This window comes from Xenopus tropicalis, chromosome 3 (assembly GCF_000004195.4).
Source record: "Xenopus tropicalis strain Nigerian chromosome 3, UCB_Xtro_10.0, whole genome shotgun sequence".
NCBI lineage: Eukaryota > Metazoa > Chordata > Amphibia > Anura > Pipidae > Xenopus > Xenopus tropicalis.
In genome coordinates this window covers 123,010,771-123,027,828 of record NC_030679.2, presented here as the reverse complement: position 1 = coordinate 123,027,828, position 17,058 = coordinate 123,010,771, and the positions used below count along the sequence as shown (strand labels likewise).

The following is a 17,058-nucleotide window of genomic DNA, read 5'->3' as shown; positions in this document are numbered from 1 at the left end:
AGTTTCATTAACAGAATACTGTCACCACTGGTCAGTATCATTGCTAAAATGTTAAGCAAATACATGTGCAAGTCAGATTTTTCTCCTTTATAACACCTCCTGCAGTTCACCATTTGTGCTAATCTGTTATTAATTGCTAAAGTTATGTAGTCTGAACTACGGCTTCAGTTCTTCAGCTTTGAACAAGAAACCAGTTTAACTTAGTGTAAATGCCTAGAATGCAGTCAACCTTAAATATATTTAGGGATGTTTATGAGCAGACAATGAAACCCATTAGTGTTTGTTATTACAAAGATTTATTGACTTCATAGGGCAGAGATTTTACAAAAATTGTGACATATTTACAAGAATATCTACAGACATGCCTAGAAGTACAGCCAGTTGTTACAGGTTGGGTATGTTCAGCCAAAGCTGTTAACACAAGGCAGGTGTCAAAAAGCGCCATCTGACGTTCGGTTAAGGTTTATAAAATAAGCTAGTTCAGATATTATGAAGCTTCTTCATCTTCAATCTTGGGAGCCAGGTAATATTTCACATGACCCATATCTGCGATTTTGTATTCCACAACTGTAAAGAAAAAAAAAAAAAAGGAAAATTTTAGAAAAACTAAAACTTTTACCCGTGTTACTGCAATATGTACACATGTTCTGGATTATAGGATACATCATTGTGACCAATTCATTCAGCCACTAGGATACATATAATTTATAAAGTACTCATTTGGGATGCTCATAAATAACTTTGATCCTAGAAGCATTACTATTCTCCATAGTCTGGATGTAAGCAGTGCACTACTAACAGCATGAGCCTAAAAATGGAGCAAGTACAATGATACAGACTGCACAATTCCCTACAGCACATTCTGACATACTGAGCTATTCTCCTCATTAAGGTATTTATTTTTCATGTTTGCACCTTGTGACAATACAATAAATTATTTGACTTGAGGAAAGGCAATAGTGATGTTTTTAAAGCACCTACTCACAGCAGCCCTGAAAACACTGCATCTAGGGGTACTCAAGGGCCCCTTACAGACAAGTGGATTTTGCACATCAATGTAGAATACATTCTGGGCTCTGCATGGCAGACATTTAGGGCAAAGCATATGCAGCATGTTTCAAAATAAGAAATACCAGGACAATGCAGTGCTGCTTCCCTATATACTCACCAAGTGGGATATCTGCAGACATACTGAGTGTAACTGTTGGGGACAGGGGTGTAGCTTTGGTAAAGAAGTTCAGGTACCGCAAAGCAAATGTAAGCTGTACTGGCTCATTCATTTCTATTGTAACCTGGTAAACAAGAAAAAAAAAAAAAAAAAAAAACAATGGTCACTTCAAGTCTAACAAAGTTTTAAAGCTATGACTTGCTGTGGTCTTGTCTACTATTACTTGGGGTTGAAGGAAAGTGTACAACGTGGGAATTAACCAAGGGTCACACTGGGGGAACCTTGTCACATCTATATACAGTGGCACTATTACATTTCAAAATGACACTATAGGTTTTGAAACACTTACAGCTTCCTCCTCTTTATCCACATTTGAAGTTTGTGACAGCTTTACGTTTCCAGTGCCCAGCTCTCCACTTGCAGAGAACTTTACCCCATCCTTTGCACAAGAAATAACAACTGCGTCACCAATCTGGCTTAGATCTCTGCAGATGCGTGCAAATTCACCAGATGGCATCTTTATTACACAGCTGTACTCTTGTTCCTGTCATGAGAAACCAGACAATTTAGCAGAGTGCAATCCAAAATTAACTGCATTAGACAGGGTTACTTTAGACTGGCATAAGAGGTCACATAACTGCCATGGGTACAGAGGAAGGGGAGTTTCTACAAGCAGCATGTATATTACCCCCTTAGAACTTTGTGAAACCCCAAGACTGGAACTATAAAAACCAAAACAACTGAAGTGTACAAACTGAGTGTACACTGCTTTGGGTTTAAATTTTGCAATAACTAATAGACAATCAAAAAGTGTCCAGTTACGTTTTGAACAGTGATCCTAGCGAATCTGTTTTGTAAGCAGACAAAAATCAGCAACAACTTAAACATTAAAAAAATATACTTACAGGAATGCCCAGCTGCTCCACATCAAGGTCCATTAGCTTCATTTCATAGTCAGAAACTTTCTCTTGATCTAAATTAAAAACATTTAAGTTAAACTTAAGCAGAACAAAAACGTTGGGCAGAAATGCTTCACTGTTTGAGGTTCTGTACCAGCCCAAGGCAAACACGGCCCTTTAGCAGGGAAGATATGTGCCCTCAAATAGCTTCCACATCTTTTCTGCTGATTCACTGCCCATGCTCTGTGCTTAGGGACCGACAATATACTGTACATATATGGAATATAAACGTCACAAGATAAGGCTGAATAGTATTTCAGATTCTTATCACTGGCACCTTAAAAACCAGTGCAATTAGCATTAGAATTTAATAATGCCCTGTAATAGCTATGACAGAAACCTAGTTTTTTTTTTTTTTTAATGATTTACAACAACCCCTAAACTTCACTTCTAAACTGCACAAATATACAGTATATGCACACTAATTTAAAACATAAGCCTAATTTAATTTAATTTATTATCAGTAGTGACCAGTGCCTTCTGGATCAGAATTTAACATGGTTTGATGTCAGAAGGAAATTTTACAAGGCCACAAAAAGAGCCAAGATGGCTACCTGCTTTGTACAACTTTGAAGGCTGGTACAGTATAATCAGTAATTCAAGCATTTCTTGTTTCTATTTTAGCACAAATTAATCAAGATACTATAGTTATAAAAATCCATTAAAAAGTTCCATTACCTATAACTGTTTTAGCCCTGCCTTCCAAGCCAATGAAATAAGCACCAAGCTACTATAATAAAGAATTTACTTATTGGCATGAAGGGTATGAAAACCAAAGTGTAATGTTGCAAATACTCACTTGGCGACTCAAACACCATTGTAACTGTATCAGCATTGTCTTCTGCCCTCAGAGTAATGATATCTTCACTTGCAGCACACTTCAAGATCTTAGACATACTGTGAAAAAAAGTAAAGATAGATATATAGTTATATATAATGCCAAACAGGAGACTGGCAAAGGTAGACATCTTGGTAAGCAACCTGGGCATTTTACTCCAATGTATGTATGTATAACTTTATTTATAAAGCACCACAAGGGTACGCAGCTTACACACAGGGAGGACAAGATATATATATATATATATAGGAAGGAGGTCCCTGCCCCGTAGAGCTTACAATCCGAGTAAACCAGGGGCCCTGTCTAAGCAAGGCGGCACAAAAAAATCCCCATTGAAGGAGCTTTCCAACACTCCAGATGCATACAGCAGCGTATTCCTTTTACCTTTTTATATAGATTGTAAGCTATATGGGGCAGGGACCTCCATTCTCTTGTCTCTTTGACTCTTAACTTATTGCAGCTGTATCTTGTATTTATTGTTATACTTTGTATGTATCTATTATCTTAACCCCATTTGTATTAATGTATTTTACTGTACAGCGCTGAGTACATAAGTAGCGCTTTATAAAGATATACATAGAACCCATGAGGGCCCATTAAAGAAAAGACACTGAGCAGCTGTGGGCCTCAGTGAAGTGTAGGGGAAGTGTTAGACAAAGTGAGGCAACACTAAGGAAAATAATTTTATTTCGGTTCATTGATAAAATTCTTATTTTCCAACTATCCTGTGGCATTTGGATTAGAGTGGCCGCACTGCTGAAGCTTGGCACAATGAGCCGGTTTCCCGCCAAGCCGGCGGCTTTGTTGAAGTTGGCGCGTATGTGACGTCACGCGGGAAGCCAGGTTGCGCGCGCAATCACTGAGACTTGAACGGACAAGTCCATGACAGAGGCGGGGGGGGGGGGAGTAGATCGGCCAAGTCCATGACAGAGGGGGGGGGGAATATGTATGTATGGAATACATATTTGCGCCAAATACAATAAAATGAGAGCGTGTATCGCGCTACGTGTACCCAATAGTAAAGTCTGGACGCATTAAGCCTGCCGCACTAGCCCGTCCCTTCAACTAGTGATCTCCGCAGTGCTGCGCACTTACTAAGCGCCCACATAGCTTCCTTACCTGCTCATCTTGACGCCGATGGATTGATTGCGATCGCACCTGTAGGTGTCAAAGCCGTCCGATCGCAGAGTGAGCTGCACCAACGAGACGTGCGAGGAGTCCATGCTCTGCAAGCTGATGCCGCTCGATGTGATGTCCCAGCACGCCTCATCGATCAGGTCCTTCAGGGCCTCCAGCACTTTCTTCAGGATGGAACCCTGCACCAAGCGAGCTTCAAACATGGTGACGGCTGTACGGAGCTGGGGGAAAGAGAGAAGTGTGCCGGGGGTGCAGATGGCGGAGCTCAGTAGCTGAATTCCCTAGTACCTCTGTGGTACCTCCTCCCAACTGAAGCTCCGGCGCCAAAATGAGCCCGCCAGCCGGCCTTCCGCCGCTTATATTATAGTGGTGATGTCACTATACGAATGTAAGGCGCCAAAATTATGACCCGCCCCCTCATATCTTTCCTTGTGCAGTCAGTCCCTGTCACTGAAACACCATGGTCTCCGTTATATAAGCTTTGCTTGTGCCCCATTATGAACTCTACACCTAATAAATATGAAAAATAAATATAAATAACTGTAATTTGTTGGATTAGCTATACTAGTTCTGGTCAGTGACAACAGACCCAAAGGACATTTAGTTACTGGGGCCCTGAAAATGCAGAAAGGATGGGGTCATTAATTTTTTTATATATTAAACCGCAGACATATTAGTTCTATGTTTTACATTTTTTACTATCATGCCCCATTACACCTCCAATCACTCTCTACCACCTTTACTCCCTACCCCAGGGCTGCCACCTGAGCCCAAAATTTTACTGCCCTGGCCTGTAAAAATAATGCTTGATGCCAATGTAATTAATGGTGGAGATATAAATATAGGAATGCATGCTGCGAAGGCCAGAATACTTGCAAAATTATAGGGCCCATTCATTAAACCACAATCTTTTTGTTTTTGAGAAAAAATCTTATTCTTTCTAATTTGTAGAACTTTTCACAATGTCCACAATAATTTTGTTAAAATTCCATGACTTTTTCATGGTTTTCGTTAACTTCTACCAAAAAGTTGGAAAGACTACAACCATTTCGGAATTCAATTTGGTAAACTATCTTACTATCTTTTGGCCAGGTTGGATCTGTGCCATTGAGTCCTATGGAAGACTATGAAAGCCAGAAAGGTTTTCACACTGTTTACGAACGTTCAGATCCGAAAATTCGGAACGCAACCACGATATTTTCGTACGAGAAAAGAATTTTTGTGGTTACTCCGAATTTTTTCCAATCATGATTTTAACCACCCAAAAATCATGGTTTAATGAATTAGCCCCTAAGTGTTCCAGCCTTGTTTGTAGGCCAAAAAACAAAAGCTCTACTGCCCCAGAACAGCCAGTGTTGAAGCTCAAATGGACTCAGGGTTAAGTAAAATCCCCTGAGGCTCTGTGAGTACTACCATCCACAAGATCAAAAAATTGCACCATCTGCAAGATCAAGGCACAGCCAATATATTGTGACTGTCACCAGAACGAATATAGGTCTTGTATTAAATCAGACACAGACTTTTTGGAGCAATTTGTTTGGATTCGTAACATATTCTTTGTAAATTACATTTTGAGGCTTCACTCATCCTTATGCAGCATCCTACAGACTGCTGTTGATCATTGCTGTTGTAAACCCATTCTAACTAATCTGGTTAAGGGAAAGTCTTATGGTGGCCATACACATTACAATTATAATCTTTCCTGCAACCATTGGTCATACCCTCCTCTATCATTCAGAGCTGAATTGTCAGATATGTAGTTAGAAATAAAATAATTCTACCCCTATCTGATGATTCAGAGCTTAATAATTGCCTTTTCTCAGGCACCTTCAAACGTGCCAGATCAAAATTTTCTATCCCGCTTGATTGATGAGATGGCCGATATTCAAGGCCTTTGGCAATATCAGTCACCTCGTCTCCTTCAATACAAACACCGAATATCATGAGAAACAAAGTTTCATATGATAATATTGGTATGTGTATGGCCACCTTTAGTTAAAAGGAGAGGCAGGCCAAGTTGGTATTGATTACACTGTTGAAGCAGGACTGAACACGGATATGATAACTATAAGATCAGGTGCTGGGTGAGTGCTCCAAGAGGTAGTCTTTAAGTTTAGTTTTAAAAAGACTGAGGGAGGATTTTCTCTGGAGGAAATCAGGGAGGGCATTCCAAATGTAAGGGGCAGCAAGGCCGAAAAGTTTAAGGCGGGAAACAGCAGTAGTAGTGGGGGGCACAACCAAACGATTGCTCTGCGAGGAACGAAGGAGTCGGCCAGGACCATATGGAGACACAAGAGATGTAGTGAGGGGCAGAGGAATGGAGGGCTCTGAAGGTTAAGAGAAGGAGTTTGTATGATATTCTTTGTTTATTGGGAAGCCACGATAAGGACTTTAGCAGGGGAAGGGCCTGAACTCTCCTGGATGAGAAGAGGAGAATTCTGGCAGTAGTATTTAATATAGACTGTAGGGGGGAAAGATGGGAGTTAGGGAGACCGAATAGTAGCAGGTTACAGTAGTTAAGTCTGGGTAGGATGAGAGCATGCATGGGCAGCCTAGCTGTTACAGTAAAAAGAAAGGGACGGATTTTGGCAATATTGTGTAAAAATACAAGGGGATCATATAATAAATTCTTTACCAGTAGATTCTCCAGCAGACACAAGGGCATCCACTTATATTAGTAGACGTTCCTTGTTAAGGCATGAAAAGGGTTTTTTGTTGTTGTGGAATTCTCTCCCAGATGTAGTTTTATCCGCAGATAAATTAGATAGCTTCAAACAGGGTTTGGTAGCATTTAGCTAGGTATCATTTAGACCAAATGGTTGTATACTATGTTCTAAGTAGTAATGTAAAGTGTACTTTACATGGATCATGCCAAACCATGATTTGCTCCTAAGAGAATGCACCCCCTACAGCAGTGATCCCCAACCAGTGGCTTGGGGCAACATGTTGCTCAGCAACCCCTTGGATGTTGCTCCCAGTGGCCTCAAAGCAGGTGCTTATTCTTTAATTCCTGGCTTTTGGGCAAACTTTGGTTGTATAGAAACAAGTTGTACTACCAAATAAAGTCTCCTGTAAGCTTATATTGTGTATAGAGGCTACATAATAGCCAATCTTAGCCCTTATTTGGCACCTCCATGAACATTATGATGCTTGTGTTGCTCTCCAAGTCTTCTTACATTTGACTGTGGCTCACAGGTAAGGAAGGTTTGGGGACCCCTGCCCTACAGTATAGCAAGAGGGACATGGTGCATTTTTTTCAGCTGGAAATTACTTCAGGAAGTCTTGAAATAGTTGGGGAAGCAGTAAGAGATTTTGTACTGCAGAGGAAACTATGTACTTTAGCTAAACCCTTGGTGGGGAGGTGTCTGTATAAGTCAGGCTGGACTGGCAATGGGTAGTTTCTGGCAAATATCAGTGCAGCTTCTGTAAGATGCCATAGACAGGCACTATTTATTGGGCCAATGAGGAAGGCTGATGTGTCCTCTGTGTACTTGAAATTTCAAGACCTAGGGGCACATTTATCAAAGTCTGAATTTTGGATGTTTAAATGTACGATTGGCAAAAATTAGTAGTAAATATGATAATTTCTGATGTGCGTTAATTGCGTGAAAATTCGTATCGTGGTTGTACGAAAATATCGTGGATCGATCGGATCTTCGGATATCGTGGATCGATCGGATTTTTGTATCCGAATGATCATAACCGGCGCGAAAACCTTTCTGATTTTGAACCTTCAATTCATGATTTTGGAAGCCTTCCACAGGACTCAATGGCACTCAGCAGCTCCAACCTGGTTAAAACAAAGTCACCATACCGAAGCTTGAATGAATTCCAAAACTTTCGTAGTCGTTGCGACAAATACGATTTTGTTGCACAAATTGACGTAAAGCACGATAAAGTAGCAGAATTTAACGAAAATATCATAGAAAATATGCAAAGTTCTAAAAGTTAGAAAAAATATGATTTTTTCTCATTCATACTCATTCAGATAAATGGGCCCCTTAGTATATGTTGAATCCCAATCTGGACCTGCTATAGGCCCTCATCATCTGTGATTGGAGAAATGGTTTCCAGTGATTTCCTATGTGGACTCTTTGCTTTAGCAGAACCTTGCTCTGTCCTTTCCACTTTTGTGTTGAGAAATTTTGCATTCCAGCAGGATTCATGTCTGGTAATTTAAAGGAACAGTAACACCAAAAAATGAAAGTGTATAAAATTAACTAAAATATAATGTGCTGCTGCCCTGCACTGGTAAAAGTTGTGTGTTTACTTCAGAAAGTCTACTATAATTAAAGGAATAGTAACACCAAAATATGTATTTATTTTAAAGAAATTAAACTATAATGTACTGCTGCCCTGCACTGGTAAAAGTTTTGTGTTTGCTTCAGAAACATTACTAAAGTTTATATAAACCCTGGTGTGTAGCCATGGGGGCAGCCATTCAAAGGAAGAAAAGGCACAGGTTACATAGCAGCTAACAGATAAACCCTGTAGAATACAATGGTGTCTTATCTGTTATTTGCTATGTAACCTGTGCCTTTTCTCCTTTTTTCCAGCTTGAATGGCTGCCCCCGTGGCTAAACAGCTGCTTATTTATATAAACTATAGTAGTGTTCCTGAAGCAAATACCCCAGTTTTACCAGTGCAGGGCAACAGTACGTTATATTTCAATTACTTTAAAACACTTTCATTTTTTAGTGTTACTGTTCCTTTAATATAAATAAGCTGCTATGTAGCCATGGAGGCAGCCATTCAAAGGAGAAAAGGCACAGGCACATAGCAGATAACAGATAAAACACTATTGTATTCTACAGAACTTATCTGTTATCTGCTATGTAACCTGTGCCTTTTCTCCTTTTTTCCAGCTTGAATGGCTGCCCCCGTGGCTACACAGCAGCTTATTATATAAATTATAGTAGTGTTACTGTAGCAAACACACCAATTTTACCAGTGCAGGGCAGCAGTGCATTATATTTTTATTACTTTAAAGCTCTTTCATTTTTGGTGTTACTGTTCCTTTAAGCTGTAGGCAACACAATTCAAAAGGAAAGCATTGAGCGTTATGTCAGTTGAAAGTAAGTGGTTCATGTTCACTGCAGCATGGGTTATTGGCCCAGGTACAGCTGTAGCTGCAAACTTGTCTGGAAAGATTCATATAAAGGACATGCACTAGGGTGGCATAAAGCTACACTGGAGGTGAGACTGTAAATGGTGATCTCTCAAAAGTGTATGGGGTGGATGGTTTGCGGGAGAGGCATCAGGTCTGCTGACCTATAGGGTTAACAATCCCTATAGATTTAAATCCTACCTTCCATATTTCCATTGTTACTGGGCAGAAGTCCATATATCTATTTTTGCTATTTAATAGAGTGTACTTTATTGGTCTATAGGTATGGCCACTTGTTGCCACACTTTAAAATAGTGTTTGGTTAGGGGTGGATCTTCCTTCTTGACCTTCAGCAGTTCACCTGTGTGGATGTGTTCCAGGAAGCCTGGGATCCACATGGCCCAGAATTGTTCAGCCCTAGAGAAAGCCATCATCTCTAAAGAAGTCAGTGAACAAGGACCACTTGAACGAGGATTTAGTAAGTGCAGGATATGGTTTGTAATAGCACATTCTAGGTGCTCCAACCAGCAGAGATAGCTGGGTGTATTCTTCTTTACAGGCTCTGCTGCTTTAGTAAAGGGACCGCAGTAGTGACAAGGGTATCAGGCTTAGCCTTGTTTTTCCTTATTCAGGTCTCCTGTATGGAATCTGGGCCACTAGAAGTAGAAACCCTAAGGACTTTGTTACCCAAGCTACTCTCCACAGTGGTGCATCTTTACTCTGCTTGCTCTGCATTAAACCTGCCAATCCATCTGCTCTGCATTTGTGAGTATTATTGCCTGACCCTGTGTATCAATTGTCTTGGAAAGTAAAACCAGTTCTGTTTGAGTTTGCTGCAAGAACCTTCTCGTGTCCTTTATTTCATTATTGTTGCACACAGCATATGCAAGTCCAGTGTACTCCATGCTCTATAGCAGGGCTGTCCAACTGGCGGGCCGCGGGCCGCATGAGGCCCACGACCCCCCTCTGTGTGGCCCCCCACTTGTCTGGCTGCTTTGATGGCTTACCTTTGTGTAAGCCATAAATGGTATCAGTACTGTACCTGGTGGCCCCCTACATGGTTCTCACCTCAGATTCAGGCTGTAATCCCCCTGTATTGTTTAAAAATGTAATCCCCTGTGTTGTTCACACCTTTTAATCCCTACATTGTTCACCCCTGCAATGTTCACACCTCAAGCTCAGGCTGAAATCACCCACATTGATCACCAGTTCACACCTCAGACTGTAGACTGTAGGAGCAGTAGAAACCCACAAATAAACACTACAAAAAGAACATATATGAGATGGTACTGCAATTAAAAAGTTTTTTAATATATAGTTATTGTGCAAACTGTAGGAGCAGTGCCAGCTCACAGGCAGCATAGGGCAGGCAGAGTATGGCACACACAGGCAGCATAGGGCAGGCAGAGTATGGCACACACAGGCAGGGTAGGGCAGGCAGAGTATGGCAAACAACGGCAGGGTAGGGCAGGCAGAGTATGGCACACACAGGCAGGGTAGGGCAGGCAGAGTATGGCACACAAAGGCAGCATAGGGCAGGCAGAGTATGGCACACACAGGCAGGGTAGGGCAGGCAGAGTATGGCACACACAGGCAGGGTAGGGAAAGCAGAGTATGGCAAGTTTTTGCTGTACTACCACCATTAATATGGGTATGGTCATGTGATAACACGGGTGTGGGTTCAAGTGGGTGTGGTTTAAAAAAGGGGAGTGGTCAAAACAGGCTTCCATTATTGGCCCTCCACCATGTAGGACGGCCATCGGCACCACAGAAGTTGGACAGCACTGCTCTATAGCCATTCTAGATCATCATTGTCTGTTTTACAGTCAAAAAGGGGTTACACTTATGTTTAAATGACTTTTTTTTTTTTTTTTTTTTTGGCCAGCTTAGGAAAGCAGCAGATAGAAAATCAAAGTGTAGTGGAATAACATTTTAAAAAAATCCAGGATTGGATCATTATCTCCCTTATTTTTATGGGGTAGGTTGATGGTAATGGCATTCTCTATTTCTTAGTTTAGGAGTTTAGGATGTAGTGTGATTTGATGGAGGTCATGTACAGACCTGTTTGCAGGCCTGGATATGTAGGAAGGCCACAAAAGCCTTGGCTTGGGTAGCAGGATTCTAGGGGCAGCATTCACCTGGGCCATATCTGTAGTGGGAATTAGACAGCAGAAAGGGAGGTGGGTGACTGCAAGCAGGGGTGGGCCTAGGGGCTCCCCATCATTTAATCTGTCCCTGTCTGCTGGCAAAACATAGCAATGGCTACAGGACTTCTGTAGGAAACCGGTACAGCTGTTATTGTGGCCACAATCTTGAAAAAAAATGTGCTAATATTTAAATGACATGTCCCCTGCCCTGATACTGCCCCCCTACTTTGCCACTGTTACAGGAGCATACTAGACTTAGGGGGACAATTATGACACCGGGGGCACAAGCGCAAGATAATTAAGAGGCACAAGAGGGCTCATTTACACTTGCACCCTTGCACTTGCTGCTTTTTGCACTCTAGTGCTCTGAGCAGCATCAGGAGGCACAACTCAGCCCTGTCCTTACCTTAGAGTAGGCAGTAAGGAGCCCTGATGTGGGCTGTGCCTCCTGTTAGCTCCAGACAAAGTATAGGGCTGGGAGAGGGGACTCTTTTGTGCCTCCCTGCCTCTCTTGAAACAAGTACTGCCTAACATGCAGTATTTAATTCAAGGAGCAGGCCGCAGGTCTGCAGCGATTTTCACAGTGCCCCACGCAGTAGGCAAAGTGCAAAATATTATAATATATATATATATATATATATATTCAGATTCCAATGGCAGGGACTGGTTCTGAATGATAACATCTACCCTCTAGTGGCTGAAACCAAAAACTACAGCAATCAATCAATTAGGCATTTTCTGCATTTGAAAGTCTCAATTAAAAATGTATTTTATGAACTAGATAAATTCACTTGTTGGATGTTTATTTCTCCTTTATCTTGGTTGGTCATAGCTCCATCATATTAAACAAAAGGAGCATACAACAGGAATCTACAGACCATAATTTCAAGCTGAAAGGAGAGCTGCCATCCTGTAATAGCTAAAATAAAAAATAATTACAGTTCTACTTCTTAAAATAGACATACTTCAACCTTTCTCGAGAGCAGCACAGATTTTTCCACAGACTGGCTCGTATTACTGTTATGCAATGAATTATGAATGAGGTAATAACAGTAGAAATGCTTTCCATTGCTAACAACAGCCATAGTTTTAGCATTGTCCTGTTCTATTTATGGGGGAAAAACACAAATATAAGACTTTGCCTAAAGGAAGAAAATGTAATTCTAAGCAACTTTCCATTATGCATTCATTTTCTATATTTGATTGTTTTAAAGTTATTTATTTGCAAATGAAAGCAGATACTATGTATGTATCTGTAATCTGCTTTGTAAAATGTGCCTTTTCTCCTTTTTTTTAATCTTAATCAAACACACAACTTTTTACCAGTGGCAATAGCACATTATATATCACAATATATTAATTACTTTGACACACTTTCATTTGTTGGTGTTACTGTTCCTTTAATCTGTATGCCTATTGATCTTTCTGTTATGTATAACTGTTTTACTCTGTCACCTCTCTGTGTTTTCATAAAGCTCCTCATTCATATCTTGTGAGCAATATTTAGCAAAGGCTCCTAACTATAAGCCCAACGCCAAAGAGTCATAAAAGGCAGAAAACGACTGCTCAAAGCATCTGAAAAGTATGATCCTGTTTGACAACACCCTGCCCATTTTGATTATCAAATACAATGTATATAGATTTGTTTTTAGAAGTTGGTAGGTGCAGCACCATTTTGGTTAGGAGCAGACAGAGGCGCCCTAATAGCTCCCTTAATTATCCCTTTTCTCTCTCTCTCTCTCTCTCTCTCTCTCTCTCTCTCTCTCTCTCTCTCTCTCTCACTAAAGGAATGATAGGTTACAATTACTGTTGCAGTGGGTTTAAAGTGCACAACTGCAGCCAAATAAGTCAATCTAACAAACCACCTTGCTGTTTATTCATACATTTTTTAGATTATACTCCATGACAGAGGTAACTTGGTTCTTCTGGCAACAACTAAAATCTGTATACCTGCTAAATTGGCAAAATCCTCAGAAAAAAAGTAACTGCAATCTACAAGATTATTCTCAGTATATGCCATATCAGATCAGTTAGCAAGGGTCAATAAGGAACATCATTACAAATGTGCAACACACTAAAATGGACACCAAATGGTGCATGCATTAACGCCATTTCTAAAAAGTACTTGGGCTCTTTGCACTTGCATGTACTTGCAAGGAGTGTCGGTTTCTCTGCCGAGCCTGGTCTAATAAATTACGCTTTTCTTACAGTTATGGACACAATGAGAGCCTGGCATTGCTACCAGTCTGAACGTGGAAGTATTTTCAGAGTTTATTTAGTGGGTTGCATCTGGCTCTACTGATTTTCAGCCAGTGAATTAAGGGCTAATGGCATTATTGGTGCGCTGGAAGTGATGCTAGCAAATGCTAGCCACAATGTCCACCAAATTACAAAAAGACAATAAGGGGGCCATTTACTAACAGTCTGATTTTTTTCTTTTCAATTAGGCTTTTTTTAGCACTAAAAGTCGCTGAAAAAAGTATTTACTTTTCAAGATTTACTATGCAGCAAAACTACAACAATTCCAAATTTTTCTGTGGTGAGCTCTAGTGTACCATCTGAAGCATCAAGCACACAGGTTAAAGCAAAAGCAATGATGCTGGAACTCTAGAAAAAAACCACTGATATAATTCTTAAGAGCGCATACAGGCAATCACTGACTTTAATGGCAAGTACCTATCTCTATTTGCGTTGGGCATATTTGTGGCGGAAAATAATGAATAATAAACTATATGCTTAATCTATACATCAGAATTAAAAACCCATTTACCCAACAAAAAATATGGCAAATGGAAAGTGATAAACCATTAATTTCTATCCTGGACATTTAAAAATAATGTATTTATGGCAAAGGTCAAAAAATGTTTTTTTATTGCATGTGTTTTCTATGAGATTTGCTTAGTACAACAATATTTTAACTTTTGTCTATGCAAAGCCCTACCTCTATTGTGTTTCCACAGTCTTTTGTTTTCCATGGAGCCTGAGATAATACCTATTCATGCACATACCTATACATATGCGCATGTGGCATTTTTTTTAAAGGGGTTAAAGAAAACAAAAAAACAATGTTGAAACACATTGCTAAATTAAAGGTGGCCATACACGGTACATTTACGTTTGTTCGGGTACCGAGCATACGTTTTATTGAAATTATATAAAACTAACATTCACATTGAAATTGTAGGGTTAAAGTACTAAAAATAACAAATTAGACAATGTTCTGACTATTCGTACAAAAGTTATGCCCTGAAATACATTGTAGGTCACCCAAGGATAGCTTCAGATACACAATACATGCACATTATCCGACTGAAATGTTCTAACCTGTCCGAATGACTAAACAACCGATCGCCCCGGTACGAAAATTGTTGAGCCGTCGAGGTCTGAAAATTGGATGAAACATATTTCCGTCCAATTACATCTGTGCGTGTATGGGCAGCTTTAGGTGTATGTGTGGGCAACTCTTACCTTTTAGTATAAACAGAAATCACATGACACCACATGACAACCACATGACAACCGGCGGCAGCAATGACAAGGGAGCGCAGACTAGGGGGCTGATTTACTAATCCACGAATCCGAATGGGAAAAATTTGGATTGGAAAACGAACATTTTGCGACTTTTTCGTATTTTTTGTGATTTTTTCGGCGCTGTTACGACTTTTTCGTAACCATTACGACTTGCGCGAATTGTCGCGACTTTTTCGTAGCCGTTACGATTTGCTCGTATATTGTCGCAACTTTTTCGTATTGAGCGCTCGTAAACGGCAGGCAAAACTTTCACACTTTGCATGATTTTGGAAGCCTCCCATAGGACTCAATGGCACTCTGCAGCTCCAACCTGGCCCAAGGAAAGTCTCCCATAGGGCTCAATGGCACTCTGCAGCTCCAACCTGGCCCAAGGAAAGTCTCCCATAGGGCTCAATGGCACTCTGCAGCTCCAACCCGGCCCAAGGAAAGTCTCCCATAGGGCTCAATGGCACTCTGCAGCTCCAACCTGGCCCAAGGAAAGTCTCCCATAGGGCTCAATGGCACTCTGCAGCTCCAACCTGGCCCAAGGAAAGTCTCCCATAGGGCTCAATGGCACTCTGCAGCTCCAACCCGGCCCAAGGAAAGTCTCCCATAGGGCTCAATGGCACTCTGCAGCTCCAACCCGGCCCAAGGAAAGTCTCCCATAGGGCTCAATGGCACTCTGCAGCTCTAACCCGGCCCAAGGAAAGTCTTCCATAGGGCTAAATGGCACTCTGCAGCTCCAACCTGGCCCAAGGAAAGTCTCCCATAGGGCTCAATGGCACTCTGCAGCTCCAACCTGGCCCAAGGAAAGTCTCCCATAGGGCTCAATGGCACTCTGCAGCTCCAACCTGGCCCAAGGAAAGTCTCCCATAGGGCTCAATGGCACTCTGCAGCTCCAACCTGGCCCAAGGAAAGTCTCCCATAGGGCTCAATGGCACTCTGCAGCTCCAACCCGGCCCAAGGAAAGTCTCCCATAGGGCTCAATGGCACTCTGCAGCTCCAACCCGGCCCAAGGAAAGTCTCCCATAGGGCTCAATGGCACTCTGCAGCTCCAACCCGGCCCAAGGAAAGTCTCCCATAGGGCTCAATGGCACTCTGCAGCTCCAACCCGGCCCAAGGAAAGTCTCCCATAGGGCTCAATGGCACTCTGCAGCTCCAACCCGGCCCAAGGAAAGTCTCCCATAGGGCTCAATGGCACTCTGCAGCTCCAACCCGGCCCAAGGAAAGTCTCCCATAGGACTCAATGGCACTCTGCAGCTCCAACCCGGCCCAAGGTAAGTCACGATACTGAAGCTTGAAGGAATCCGAAACTTTCGTACTCGATGCGAAGGCTACGAAAAAGTCTCGACAATTTGCGCAAATCGTAATGGCTACCAAAAAGTTGTGACAATTTACGAAAAAGTCGTAACGGCTACGAAAAAGTCGCGAAAAATCGCAAAATACCGATCATTACGAAAAAATGTCTTCGGAGCATTTGTCAAACCTGTCAAACCTGCACCCTTAAGCCCCAACTACACACTTGACACAAAGAACAGTGCCTAACAGCCACTTTTTACAAAAAAAAAATAATAATGCCCCACAAGGACTGTTTTGTCTCAGTCTGCACAACCACTAGGGCTACTCAACATCTCCTAAAGCCATCTCTTTATTCATTGGTACCATTTAAAAATGAACCTTTCCATAGTGATTTATTTTTAGTCCACATCATCCCACCTATCCCTCTTGGCACTTACTATCATTCTGCTCCCATTACATTGAAGCCTCTCCAATCGTAACATTTCATTGTCAACTCGTGTGTTACATTTTGCACATTCCATCTACCTGATCAGTGCATAATATATATATATATAATAAATAGGGATGCACCGAACCCCCAAACCCACCCTGATGGATTCTGCCGAATCCCAAACCGGGATTCAGTTTATGTTAATTAGGATTGGGAAGGGTTAAACCCCCCCCCCACCATATAACCCTTTTGGAATGCTATGCTAATTATGATTCGGTAGAACCCAATGCATCAAAAAAAGGCTGGATTCGGTCTGAATCCAGAACCACATCCGGGATTCAGTGCATCCCTAATAATAAAAACATTTTTACTCATTAATAAGCCCCATGAGTGCTCCATTTTTTCCTGTGGATATATATATCCTTGTTCTTTTATATGGTTCCAGAACTCCTCATAGTGATGG

At 41.4% G+C, this 17,058-nt stretch overlaps 1 protein-coding gene across 1 annotated transcript; it reads right to left on the bottom strand.

The window, feature by feature from the left end:
• Window positions 1–279: 279 nt before the first annotated feature.
• pcna (proliferating cell nuclear antigen) lies at window positions 280–4,422 on the bottom strand. The gene is given in 6 exon segments (NM_001007920.1): window positions 280–567; window positions 1,169–1,292; window positions 1,518–1,712; window positions 2,074–2,141; window positions 2,927–3,024; window positions 4,085–4,422. Coding segments are annotated over 6 exon segments (786 nt in total). The 5' UTR covers window positions 4,306–4,422; the 3' UTR covers window positions 280–487.
• Window positions 4,423–17,058: the final 12,636 nt, after the last annotated feature.